Source organism: Bicyclus anynana, chromosome 18, assembly GCF_947172395.1.
Source record: "Bicyclus anynana chromosome 18, ilBicAnyn1.1, whole genome shotgun sequence".
In the NCBI taxonomy this organism is placed as follows: Eukaryota; Metazoa; Arthropoda; class Insecta; order Lepidoptera; family Nymphalidae; genus Bicyclus; species Bicyclus anynana.
Window position 1 is genome coordinate 4,281,449 of NC_069100.1, and position 14,641 is coordinate 4,296,089.

The following is a 14,641-nucleotide window of genomic DNA, read 5'->3' on the forward strand; positions in this document are numbered from 1 at the left end:
TAGGGTCTTATTTTGGTTACAGTTTGATTTGTTAATTAAGTTGTCCTGACAACTGTTGTGAATCATAACCTTTGTTCGACATTAGTTTTCTTATATTTGTAATCACCTTTTGAGTCTTATAATATCAGAAGTGGGATAAAGAACTTGTGCCCACATAATAAATAAAGATAACGACGTAATTTAAAACTACCCAAAATCAGGCCAATCGTTTTTCATTTCTTTGTTAATATGGTATGAAAGCATTTTTTATAAAAAGAGGGTAACAAATTAAGTGAGTTTAGTGCACCGATGAGTTTTACATTACGGTATTGTTAAATTTGAAAGTTAATATTGTGTGAATCGTGATTTCAAGTTTAAAGTATTGACGGTATAAATTTAGTATTGACGGTATAGACATAAATTATTTAGAAATTATGTTTCACGGTGTTCTCGATAGAATTTCGCGTTTTAATATTATGACAAGACGCGAAATGTTGCCGTATAGATTTTGTGTTAATAATTCAACTTATAACTGTTTGAAATTTGTGAATTTTGGTTACCGGATTAAGTATAAGTAACCCTTGCCATTTTTCGATAAATATGAGTCATATACGACGTTACATACAATGGTGACTTGAACTATAGGTACATAACCCTAGATACACGGGGTCCATACACACTCATTCGATTAAAAATGAGTCATACACGACCTTCAATAGTGGTTTGTACACGTTCAAGTTGTCAGTGTAAACGCGACTGCACCAGACACGAACGCGATCCAGGGACGGATGCGCCACCAGGATGGCCGAATGTTATCGCCGTTTAGTGTTGAAATAGTAGTCTGTGACGGATATGACGCCGCTCGATCTCGTGTTGGCTTCAGTGTGCTCGTGGCGTTCGAGGCGTCCACATCTCTTGTTGTGTAATTCTTTATGGGTTACTTGGGATAGGTGGAGAGAGTGATTTGAGTGGAAAAGGGGAGTGTTAGTCGACTGTCAAAGGATCCTTGAACCCTACACACATCGTTCACAAGTACGTGACTCCACTCAAGGTCATTCTCTGCCATTCTAGGGTCTTATTTTGGTTACAGTTTGATTTGTTAATTAAGTTGTCCTGACAACTGTTGTGAATCATAACCTTTGTTCGACATTAGTTTTCTTATATTTGTAATCACCTTTTGAGTCTTATAATAGTACTTACATTGACGGTCAATTATTCTCACATTTCTGAAAAGCAAACGGCAGTACCCACGCGGCATACTATACAAGTCATGTACGAAGTGACCAACACACGATCTATTATAGTCGTGGGTGCTATAGAAACGTGAGAATAAATGACCGTTTGTGGCTAGCATTATCGACCTGTTTAAATGGCTGCCCTACAGGGCTGAGGCCTCTCTCATAAAGGGAGAAGGGATTTAGAGGTTAGTTGCTTATGCTCCAATGCGAGTTACCAAGTCTGATATCATTTATAACTAGCAGACGCCGCGTGGTTCCACTCGCGTGTTTTTTAGTTCCTGTAGGAATACAGGGATAAAATATTGCACTCGGGGATAGTGTAGCTTCCCAACAGTGAAAGAATTTTTCAATTCGGTTCAGTAGTTCCAGAGTTTATTCTAAACATAGAAACACACAATCAAATCTTTCCTCTTTATAATATTAGTATACAATTATAGAGAACATGAAGTTACAGTTTAACATGCTCTTTGAGGCACACGAGTACATTCTGACAACCATTTTTTTTTTATTATTTACAAATTACCTTTGACTACAATCTCACCCGATGGTAGGTGACGATGCAATTTAAGATGGAAGCGGGTTAACTTGTTAGGAGGAGGATGAAAATCCACACTTCCTTTGGTTTCTACATAACATAAATCGCCAGACCAATTAAGAAAACCTTAATCGGCCCAGCCGGGGATCGAACCCAGGACATCCGTTATGTAAACCATGATTTCTGTTTCTAATTTAAGGGCGTAACTAATGTTACCTCATTAAGTGCTACGAATTTGAATGAAATGGTCGATGACGTCCAGAATCCCAGGTACAAAATGTCGAAACATTATGGAATCGCTACGGATTTAAGAGCTTATGGTAAGCTCGCAATTTTAATGTCATTTTATTGCAACAACAAGATTGGAATGATCGTAGAAACAAAAATCACTGTCACTAAATGCAGTATTCATTGCACTTAATTCATAACATGAACTGTTTTGAATACATAATTACCCTGCTGATCCCAAATCCGAAGACCTTAAAGCCTCACAAATCAAAGAACTAAAATTAAAAAATAAACAATTTTAGAGCTTACCCTCTTCATCACTCCCGATCATCTTATACCGGTCGTAACCGCTAAGCTCCCTGTGAAGTCCAAGGCCGAAGTCGTCCTTCGTCCACTGAAGTTGACCCGCCTTGTTCTCCACGCGGCAAGGCAACGTTACCCTTGACCCTACTACGGCAGTCTGAAAATAAAAAAAACAATCTATTAAGTACCTATCTTGTAAAATATTGTGCACAGTTGTCTATTTACTAAGGTAGTGTTTTTGCGCGTATCTTGTATGTATGTATGTAAGTAATATTCTTTATTACCTTTTATCTTCCAAACCGCTTAAACATATTTACGTAATTAAGGTATCTTTAGATTTGTTTTATTAACTCAAGTGTTTATAGATAGGTGAAGTAAAAAAAAAAACTAAAATGACGAATGTGAGACGCAATAGACTCGAAAAAAAATTGTTTTTGGTGAAAAATTTTTTTTTACGAATATTTCAATATGGGTATCAAATTCAAGGGCTCATGAAGGGTATTTTAAAATAGTCTGTCATGCCTATGTTAAAAAGAACCTACATTTACAAAAATATTATTTAGGCGGATGACTAGGTGAAAACAGGTTAAGGCTTTTTAATTTTTTTAATTATTGACTTAACAATTAGATAATAGGTACTAGTTAGTCACTTCGTAGCAATAATTCGAAAGGCAAAAGGCACTTAATAAATCCTACAGTTATTTGTCAACTTAATGTTTGTTTTTACAGGTGAGGCCTCCCACACAACGCCTGTATGCAGATACGGTCACACATGACAGGAAATTATTTTTTTTATTCAATTATCTCGGGCTTTATCTCGACGCGTGAGTAACGGCGCCTTCGTTAGCATCCGGCCACCTTTTAATCTGAACGCTATCGAACGAGTACATTTATCAAATAGAGTAGTACCTTTTTACTGAGACATTAATAACATGCTTGGGATAGTTCCATGTAGACCAGGCGCTGTACAGACCAGTTGAGTTACAAATTTCAAAAGAGAATCTGATACACAGTAACATACGTTTTACGTACGTACTCGTAGTTGCATTCGTTTTTATAATAAACTGCCTCATGAAACCACGGGCTTGTCTCTCAATAAGTTCAAAGTTTCGATGTGAAACATCTATAGCCGCACGTAAAACCGATTTCTGGCGTGGTGACGCATGCCGTGGCAACGCATCGCCACGCTATGGTATATATATATATATATATAGTGTATATGAAGTAGTGTGTACGGTGTGGCGTAATAGTCCGTGTTATGAACGACATAAGGCAACTGTCACCGTACCCATGCTATCCGAAAAACACTATAAGATGCTTAAGACAGATACATTATAAGTTTATACTAACACGGTAAATTCATGATGCTGTAGATTTAATAGCCCAATGTCTAACAAGACTCAAGAGACAAGAGAAGTTCGACCCCCCACATACTGAACTATTGTACTCACAAGATTTGCCATGGAGAAATCGCAGGTAGATTGACATTGGATTCCTACCGACTAAGATCTCGCAGTGTTTCAACTTATTGCCTGGTCACAAAGCCACAAGAACGTCTTTAAAATCCACCGTAACCCAACCAGTGGCACGCGAAAAGGAAATCTCTCCCCAACCACCAACTCGAGGACTTGTCTCTGAGGGATGTCAGATTCCCTGTATCTATGGCATGAACTTTCTCCACAAGGAGACATTGTCCCCACATCTAGCACAGCCTTTTTAGCTTGCTTAGGAGGGGAGAGAAGAGAACAATCGCTCCTCTTACTAGTTCTTGATTATGCTGACGCTATTTAGATTTGACTATGGCGAACATGAGCGCATTTAAAATCGTTGTATTAGGTTCATGTTTGGTCTTCGCAAATAAGACCACATCTCTGGATTTCGCATTAACTCAAGTCGCTCTCAATTCGTCTTCGCAGGAATACTCATAGTCTATCCCTATTATACTATGCTCTATTCCATACTCTATATCTAAAAGAAGGGTTTTAGTATCTCAATTGTTCTCATTATAACTTTCCGTTCTAATGATAACTCTTGAAATTCCTTTCCATAGTATTCTTTTTCTTTTCCTCGTCCTTCATTTTGCAAACTGTCCAGCTTTGGAATTATCTTCCTCTATATATTAAGCGTGCTCAATCACTACCGATCTTCATAACTTGTTCATAAACATTATTTTCCTTCCTAAATAATTAATTTTAGTTATTTCTACTACTTTAACTTACGTTGGCTTTATGTAATTACTTGTATGTGACATAATTTATACATAATATGTTTATTATATAATATGCATATTGTATATGAGTATATTTATATGTAGGTGTATATAATGTTGGTGTATTCTTGTATTTATTAATTTTAATAGTTATTTATGCACATTACATTCCTTATACTCTTTTTGTTTGTACTCCTTTCCCAATAATCTGGCAATTTCCCTATAAAGAGTCTATATCTCCCAGACAACCTAATAAATAAATTAGGTTGTCTGGGAGAGATAGCCTCTTAGCGATATGTCCACCTATTGTACCTGTTTCATTTATTATTATTGTATTCTTTACTTAATAAATAAGGTGTCTAATAGTATTATCATTTCATTTCATTTCAATATTATCTTATTGAACGATTCCAACAGATATCGATAAAGGAATGAAAACCTGACCTAGTTACTATCCAAGCAATTTGTAATTCACTGGAAACGTCACACGTGGATAGTATAAGTCATATCAACTCCATGTATTCATCACTTCTGCGAACACAGTTGCTAACTATGAAATAAGTTCCAAGCAAAGCGAGTGTGGAATTAAGTTTGAACTTTCCAGCTATAGAAAATTGTGTTCACATCAGTTACTTTGTCAATAAAGTTGTAGCAATTGTGTTGGAGCTCCCATTTTAGATTTACGTAACTCAACTTTTGACTATTAAAAGAGTTATTTTCCGAAAGTACACGATGTGGGAACAATGAATTATAAAAATTTGCTTTAACGTTCTGAGAAGTTCTGTGACGCAATGCGCACTTTTGGTTTCCTTTCTTATCAACTGTGAAAATAGCTTCATTGCTTCCGTTTACAGTTATTAACACATCTATTTATTTCTGAAAGCAGCAGGCTTTTCACTAACTTTGACGTAATGTTAGTTGACATATATGAAATTGAGATTCAATGCGCCTACTGACAACCCTTTGTAGATATCATACAATAGGAAGATGACATTTCTCTGTTGATTTAATGTTTATTTTCATCATCATCATCATCAACCCATATTCGGCTCACTGCTGGGCTCGAGTCCCCTCTCAGAATGAGAGAGGTTAGGCCAACAGTCCACCACGCTGGCCCAATACGGATCGGCAGACTTCACACACGCGGAGAATTAAGAAAATTCTCTGGTATGCAGGTTTCCTCACGATTTTTTCCTTCACTGTTTGAGACACATGATATTTAATTTCTTAAAATGCACACAACTGAAAAGTTGGAGGTGCATGCCCCGACCGGACACCCTCCGGAATCGGAGACAGAGGTCATATCCACAGGGCTATCACGTCTCTTCAGCACCTTCTTATCAGCACCGCGTCTACGGGACTTGTTTCGTGGCGTGAAGTCGAGTTCTGCAGTAACACGCAAAAAGAGACGTCAAACCAAAGGACCGCCTTTCACAAAGTCGTTTAAAAAGACCTTACAGCGCAATATAAACATGAAACAGGTAGCACAGGCCCGCGGTGTGTATCGCAAACATAAATAACGTTCTGTCCATTTCCCGTTCGCAAGAAACCAATGGGAAAGTTCGCAGCTGCTGCGAACACCGTATCGGCGAAAATATTTACTCCGCACAATTTCTCTGAGAGTACCGGGTGACAGAATAAGCTTGACGTTTGAGCTGCTTGCGGAAAAGATATGTCTACCTACTACTAGTTGAGCCATGAGCAAAATGAGCAGAGCATTTTTGCATCCATGAAGTGCGCGCCACTGAACATCACCAACTACCCAACTTAGGGCTGAGAAAATTTAAAATACACTTATAACCCGGCTCAGGACTTAAACCTAGGGCCTTTTAGGACCGTGTGACCCGAAGGGACAATAGAATAACCAAAATAAATAATTAAAAAAATAAAATTGTATCTCAATACTACCCCTAGACTAGATATCCTATTGTTTTGTGCATTCATTTATATTGCTCAATTATATTGGCATGGTGTATGGGTCGCCTTGCCGAGCCGTGATAGCCCAGTGGATATGACCTCTACCTCTGATTCCGGAGAGTGTGGGTAAGAAATTAAATATCACATGTCTCAAACGGTGAATGAAAAAATCGTGAGGAAACCTGCACACCAGAGAATATTCTTAATTCTCTGCGTGTGTGAAGTCTGCCAATCTGCATTGGGTCAGCGTGGTTGACTATTGGCCTAATCCCTCTCATTCTGAGAGGAGCCTCGAGCTCAGCAGTGAGCCGAGTACGGATTGATAATGATGATTTGAGCCGTGATAGTCCAGAGGATATAACGGTCAGGGGCATGCACCTCTAACTTTTCAGTTGTGTGCATTTTAAGAAATTAAATATCACGTGTCTAAAAGGGACGAAACAAGAAAATATTTCAGTTAGAAGTCGAGAAATGTATAAGTACAAAAATGGCAAAGGTAGAGCCGTGGTCGCACCTATTAAAATCGGTTCAGTAGCTTAGACGCTACTGTGGAACATACATACATAGATAGTTTGCCAAAATCATTACCCTACCTTTTGGCTTCGCCGTAGTCGGGTAAAAAAGGGACCCAAAAACTTTCTGGTGATGTCACTAACGTACATTTAAATTTTTATCTATTTATTTCTTACCTTAAACTAGCTTTACAGGAAATCCTAATTTAATAGTTTAGCACTATATAATAATTAACTTAATTCTATTAACATATATGTCTTTATGTACAAATATATATTTTGACCGGGCTATTAATTGTTTTCTTGTATCTAAGAAACGAGCTAAATTAATGTTAGGTTGTCTAGAGGAGATCGTTCATTAGCGATATGGCGGGCAATTGTACATAAGTTCTTAAGTTAATTTTATGTTTATTATTATTTTATTCTTGGTATACAATAAAGTATATATTTCATTAATTTATTCATTGATTCAAAAAACAATTTAAATATATTTTGCAATAATTAACCCGTTTCCTAATTATTAAGCTACTAGCTCACGACGCGCAGTTTCACCCGCGTGGTTCCCGTTCCCGTATGAATACGGGGATAATATATAACCTATAGCCTTCCTCGATAAATAGGCTATCTATCATTGAAAGAATTTTTCAAATCGGATCAGTAGTTCCTAAGATTAGCGCGTTCGAACAAACAAACTCTTCAGCTATATTTATTAGTATAGATTTGTACTAACCTGATCTTGTGGTTCCATGGCGAATTTCTGCTCCACGTAACCACCGCACACATTAACACAACACAACACAAAAACACACACTAGCCGAGTCCGCAACAGCAAAAACAGAGGTGTAACACAACGACTCGTCAATCTCATCCTATAACAGTTCGACATTATTAAAGTCACTTGAATACATTCACATGTATATGTTTATCACTTTGCATACAATCTCATGTTATTTTATGTAAAATTAGTTCAACATAATTATCACTTTGGCGGTACATTCATACGGATATCCTGTTAGTTTATTTTTATTTTTACATTTTGAAATGTACACTGAACTTCCCCTATGTGTTGAGTTTGGTTTTATTTTTGGATCCGCTCGTATTGGACGCCATGTTTATTTTTGGGGTGTTCTTAGTTTGATGTATTGGTTTTTGATTTACGCTCCGGCTGTGATCTGAAACAAATGAAAAACGGTTTTAAATATAGAACGCATGTTAATGTTCTTGGTGTGTTGGCGAGTGTTGATGAATGATTGGGATTGGGGAATGATGAATTTATAGAAGCTACTATTGCACCGTGCCGTGATAGCCCAGTGGATATGACCTCTGCCTCCGATTCCAGATGGTGTGGGTTCGAATCCGGTCCGGGGCATGCACCTCCAACTTTTCAGTTGTGTGCATTTTAAGAAATTATATATCACGTGTCTCAATCGGTGAAGGAAAACATCGTGAGGAAACCTGCATACCAGAGATTTTTCTTAATTCTCTGCGTGTGTAAAGTCTGCCAATCCGCATTGGGCCAGCATGGTGGACTATTGGCCTAATCCCTCTCATTCTGAGAGGAGACTCGAGTTCAGCAGTGAGCCGAATATGGGTTGATGACGACTATTGCACCACGGTTATTGGAACGGATTGAAAGGGGAAGGTATAAAGTTCAATAATTACTACACGTATTTCACGTACCCGCTGGAGTAGGTATATTAAATTATACATTTTTTATCCTCAATATCTCAATGAATACGATTTCATGTTTCATTTTGATAGATCATGGATTCGATACCCGACTCCCGATGGAAATATTGGTCATCAGAATCGAATTTCAATTATTTACTGCGAATAGGTATGGGTTAAACAAATGTTGTAGATAAACACCTAATAAGCCGCTAAGTTAAAAATTATGGCATGCTATATAGACACGTTTCAGTTAAAATTCATAAAAAAAAATCTTTGATATAAACCTTTTCCACTATTCTTTGTACATGACCAAGAGGAATGCTTATTTATGTATTGCTATAGTATATAAATATATTTTTTTAAAAAGGTAAATTTAAATATACACTAGCTAAACCAAGCTAGTTAATTTGTAAGTGCTGAAAATTAAAACCTAATAGTTTCATCTCAATATTCAAATGAGTAATTTTCTCCACGGAATAGCGTAGCATTCCTAGATATTCCAACTTGGGTGGCGTCTCCGCAAACAATCGCTGGGAAAACTTGAAAAGACAGCTATACAGGGAACTTGGGGAAATTATTCCTTGCCCCGACAAAGTTTGCACCCCCCAACTTATTTATTTGATTAACCCAAGGGGCTTTCACTCAGTTTTATGAGACAAAAGTGGTGTTACTAAACTAGAATAATACCGGAACCATGGTACTTACTTAACAATTACAGTGGAAAATAGACAATAGTGAGATAACAGATATATATTACGTATAAAGTTAAATGTAAATAAATATAATTTCAGTATAAAGACAGTTGGTATCATAAAACAAAATCGTGGCTTGGGAAGTATGTTGTAATGTAAGTATTAATTACTCGTATGTAAGTAAAGTTCGGTAAGTATGTAAGCGGTTCGCGGATGATGTAGTCATCATGGCACAGACTCTGGATGACCTTAGTACCATGCTCAATGACCTCAGCAGCGTTTCTCAACAGGTGGCCCTAAAAATTAACATGGCTAAAACAAAAATAATGTGTAATGCTCATGTATCGCTCCACCCAGTTATAGTTGAGAACGCTGCACTCGAAATTGTAGACGAATACGTATACCTAGGACATATGATCCAGTTAGGTAGGTCCAATTTCGAGAAAGAGGTGAACCGTCGAATTCAACTGGGCTGGGCTGCATTCGGGAAACATCGCGACATCTTTTCATCCGAAATTCCTCAGTGCCTGAAGACAAAAGTCTTCGAACAGTGCGTGTTGCCAGTGATGACCTATGGTTCCGAGACTTGGTCGCTAACTATGTGCCTCATAAGAAGGCTCAGAGTCCCACAGCGAGCGATGGAACGAGCAATGTTAGGAGTATCTCTGCGTGATCGAATCAGAAATGAGGAGATCCGCAGAAGAACCAAAGTCACCGACATAGCTCAACGAGTTGCGAAGCTGAAGTGGCAATGGGCGGGGCACATAGTTCGAAGAGCCGATGGACGTTGGGGTCCCAAAGTGCTGGAATGGCGACCCCGCACTAGTAAGCGCAGTGTTGGCCGACCCCCAACCAGGTGGACTGACGACATCAAGCGAGTCGCAGGGATTCGCTGGATGCAGGTGGCTCAGTATCGTGATGTTTGGAAGTCCTTACAAAAGGCCTATGTCCTGCTGTGGACGTCCATCGGCTGATATGATGATGATGATGATGAAGTAAAGTAAACTTTCAATTAGCCGAAAAATACAACAACACTAAACAAGGGGAAAATATACCTCGTTCAATTTATCATTACATTTAATATTTATACATACTAAATAAATATGTGAATTTAGCTGTTTTTTCCATTTCAGTATGATAAATTAATATAGATAGTAGATATATAATACAGTAGTCGACAGCATGAGTCATAGTAATAAAATAAAAAACAGGAACTTACATTTCGACATTATTCTTAGAAAAACTAAAAATATTTTAGATAAGGGGAAATCAAATATTTAAAATATAAACCAAATGTAATATTTTACACAAGACGAGGTCGATTTAAGATAGAAAATAATTCTCGACTTCCTAATAAAATAGGTACCTAATGAGAATCTCAGAGAAATTCGTAATGAAAATTTTTAACTCTCTCTGTATGTAAAATATACACATGCTAAGTAAAAATTACATTCCCACTGAATTTATACAGTAAAGGTTTTCATTGCAAAAAGAAAATCACGTAACAACTTTTCAGTCTAACATAAAATAAGCAATTTATAGTTATAGCAACGCAGCACCAGTGGAATGAAAGCACGTATTTCGTTACATTATTCTCTTTACATTTCTTGCGCGAATAAGTTTAGAACTATCCGTGGAATTCTAGATTTAGAGCTTGCAAATGAATTTTGTAAAGGCTAATAAAGTTTATTCTTGTAGTTCGGTTCACTCTTCAAATCCGGACTTCCTGTTACTAAAAAGGAATATGGCTTGAATATTAACAAAGAGTTTTTAAATTAAAATATCTGATACTAAATCTCCTTTTTTTTAAAAAAATATTTTTTTCATCTAGTCTGTTAATCCGACTTTCGTGATTTTATAAATATAAAAGCTTGTCAATCCGTGCTCGTACCACAGGCAAGATAGGGCCGCCATTTTGTAAACTACTTTTTTTTTCTCTCTAAGTGGAACGAAGTTCCTTATCGCGCATTGCAAAAGGGGGCTAGACGAAAAAATCAAGACCAAAAGTTGAACCGATACTTTTTACCCGACAGCGCAAGAAGGAGGGTAATGTTTTTGCTATAGTTATATGTTGAAGACAGCTGGTGAGCTCCAGGGTATTGATGATAGAGCTATAGCAATAGCGATAGCGATTGCGATAGCGAACTTCGTTCCATCCAGGTGTCCCATGACAATTCTCAAATTTTTTTGTTTGTTAAATAATTGTTTATTTTATTGTTTTATGGTGTACAAATAAAGTTTGTAATTAAATTAATATACCATAGAGTTTCCAAGTTTTCGAGAATACTAATAGGTCGGACCCTCAGTCATCCAATAAGGAAACATAGATTTTCAGGTTAGTTTAAGAAATAAAAGGGTCACACCTTTTAACTTCATGACAAGTGACAACTCTTTAAAGTATATCTTTTACGGTAACTTTTGATCAGTTATTGTCGAAATTTGTTGTTTGAAATCGGTAAATAATAGTTTCGCTTTGACAGGATCATTACATTATGTTTATTAAAATATAAAAATGATTTCAATTTCAATAAAGTGAAAACGTAGCAGTATTTCTTGAAAAGATCAAAAGTAATTTACGAAACCTTTTAAATTCGTGTTCAAATCAAATATATTTTGAATAATAATTATTCAAGATGTAGGTATCTTGAATGAGACGATATTTTACGAAACCACAGATAAAATAGAGATAAAAGAGAACATCTAAAGAGAAGTAGCGGGCCATTATCAATTATCAATTAAAACCTTCACATAGAGTGGTACATTGGCACTCAATTAAAGCTAAATTATCTGAAACCGGGAATCTTTAACTTTAATACATTTAATTATAAAGATAAATATCTGATACGTTTTGTCGTTGTCGGTGCGAACCATGGCAGGGATGTCAACAGTACGTTGGTTGTATTTGTTATTTTAATTTGTTTGTCCACTAAATTCAAGTCGAACGGCTGATGAGACATTTTATGAAAGGAATAGCGGACGCCCGCGACTTCATCCACCCTTAGACCTCTTTAATCCGGCCCTCTCGCAAAATTCTTTCATAGCCAACGTCTATTAACAATAAACCTGCCAAATTTTATCTGTGTCCGTCAGATGGTTTTAGATATTTCATGATGAAAAAAATTAAAGAATAATAGGCAGATAGAGCGTACGGAACCCAGCAGTGATGCAGCCATTCCAAATACAAATTCATAAACGAATACATTCTCGAGTCAATACGACACGAAGCATCGCATCAGTAATTTTCAGTATTATATAAGAAAAATGGCGTCAAATGTTTTTGAATATTTTAAAAACTGTTCACAAAAACTAAAAAATAAGATGTAGTATTTTTTTATTATTGATTAAGTATTAGTCTATTGTTATATCAATTTACGTAATTTGTTGTTAATGTTAAATCTTGAAAAACATTGTATATGCGGATGTTAAGAAGACGAATGACGTTTGTGTTTTATGGGTTTCACCGGCCTCACCGCACTGCTTGTATAGACTCATTCTGTATCATTTTTTATTTTGTGACTTTTATATGTAATAGATTTTCCCAATCTGCCAACCCTATATCCGGATGCGAGCGGTAGTAAGAATCCCATAGTTATATAGGAGTATTACCGTATTTATGGCGTCTCATTATGGTAACGCCGGCTTGATTAGCTCACAGATAAATTATGGCTTACATAAGATTCCTGCTCAACTGGTTTAAAGGGCTGTTTGTGTAGCTTCAGATGGCTTGAAAGCGTTTAGAGCAATAACTCTGGTGAAGGATATCTGTTATTTAACAAAGTGCCGCCCTGTATCCATTAATCAAAATATATTACTTACAATTAAAAGGCATGGCTGAACTGATTTTATAAAAAATGCATATTTTAAAAACCTGATATAACTAATTCGTTGGACTAATGGTAGGTATGTACTTGGGATCGCGAGGTACACTAAGTTCGAGTTTTGGATCGGTTTATGCAATTTTTGTTTTTCTTTCTTCTGAAAAATGATCAGTAAAAATTCTCAGCCTAGAAGATGTTGGTAGTGTTACAACCCCATGCCTTGGAGAGCGCATTTTGTAGTCGATCCCGGTCATTAATCTATATCTATACTAATATTATAAAGCTGAAGGGTTTGTTTGTTTGTTTGTTTGATTGAACGCGCTAATCTCAGGAACTACTGGTCCGATTTGAAAAATTCTTTCAGTGTTAGATAGCCCATTTACCGAGGAAGGCTATAGGCTATATATTATCCCTGTAATCCTACGGGAACGGGAACCACGCAGGTATAACCGCGCGGCGTCAGCTAGTATTAACATATTTTGATAGTCATCTTAAAAGATTTTAAAATTAGGTATCATCGTAACCCCGCCAACCCCCATTGGAGCATCGTCATGGTTCTAAGCTTCGTATCCCCGTTCCCATAATAAGCGAGACCTAGCCTTGTAATGGGCCAGTTACTATAGTTAGTTAGTTTAAGATGATTTTAAACATTGTTTACGTGTAAAAAGTGTGTATCAAACAGCATACTTAAAAAGTGAGGCAGGACAAAAATCCAAAATTTCTTCAAAAGATCAACCCAAATGTATTATTACCTTGTATTTATATGTAGGTTCATTATAAAATCCAAATGGAACACATAAACATGATGTTTAAAACACGTTTACAATCAAAACCGGTTAATCAATTAATCAATGCTCCACATTAGGTCGTTAATTATTTTTTAATCCAATTAAACTGGATAAAGACTTTTACGACTAATTATTATTTTGAATAAGAATTTGAATTAATGTTATTTAAATGGATAGAGTTTTGTGTATGAAACCTTCTCATCTGAAAAGTGGTTTTAAAACTGTCAAAAGACGAGAACTATTTTATTTTTTTTTAATTGTATGTAGGCAAATAAACATTCAATCTTTCATTCAATCATGTATGCATCAATAGCTTCAAATAGCATTTATAGGTTCGATCAGCACACGTTAAAGTATAGCTTGGCAACTTCGTTCGTAACACTCCAGATGTTCTGAGCGAGGAGGGGGCATGTTGCGATGAATGAAAAACCCACGACTGATGCCTGTCGCCCGCATATCATGGAAGTGTTACCAACAGACTTGTCAGACTATAGGTACTCGTCTCTCCTAACACTGTATTTCTGACTAATTGGAGGGAACGTGAATATTATCAGAGGCGCGATTCCGCTATTTTAAACTCATCGACGAACGTTTCGCCTTTAACACGTTATGTTCGAAATTAAACTTTATGTTTATAGGATATTAAAATAAAAATGCACTTTTTAGCATCCAAGTTTCTTCCCAGCGCTGTATCTTTACATAATTTACATACTATAGGCCTAATATTTGACTAAACAACTTATCTCGTGAA

The 14,641-nt window shown here is 36.5% G+C and overlaps 1 protein-coding gene across 6 annotated transcripts in view; it reads right to left on the reverse strand.

Moving 5' to 3' along the window:
• Positions 1 to 14,641, reverse strand: part of LOC112050676 (irregular chiasm C-roughest protein) — a 156,257-nt gene that overhangs the window by 77,638 nt on the left and 63,978 nt on the right. For all 6 annotated transcript variants that reach the window (XR_008251687.1, XR_008251686.1, XM_052887155.1 and 3 more), the window contains exons 2-3: positions 7,652 to 8,093; positions 2,290 to 2,440 (exon numbers count right to left, since the gene is read on the reverse strand). Coding sequence is in view for 4 of the 6 variants with exons in the window: in XM_052887155.1 (XP_052743115.1) it covers positions 2,290 to 2,440; positions 7,652 to 7,807 (307 nt within the window). In the remaining 2 variants the exon portion in view is untranslated. The remainder of the gene's footprint in view (positions 1 to 2,289; positions 2,441 to 7,651; positions 8,094 to 14,641) is intronic.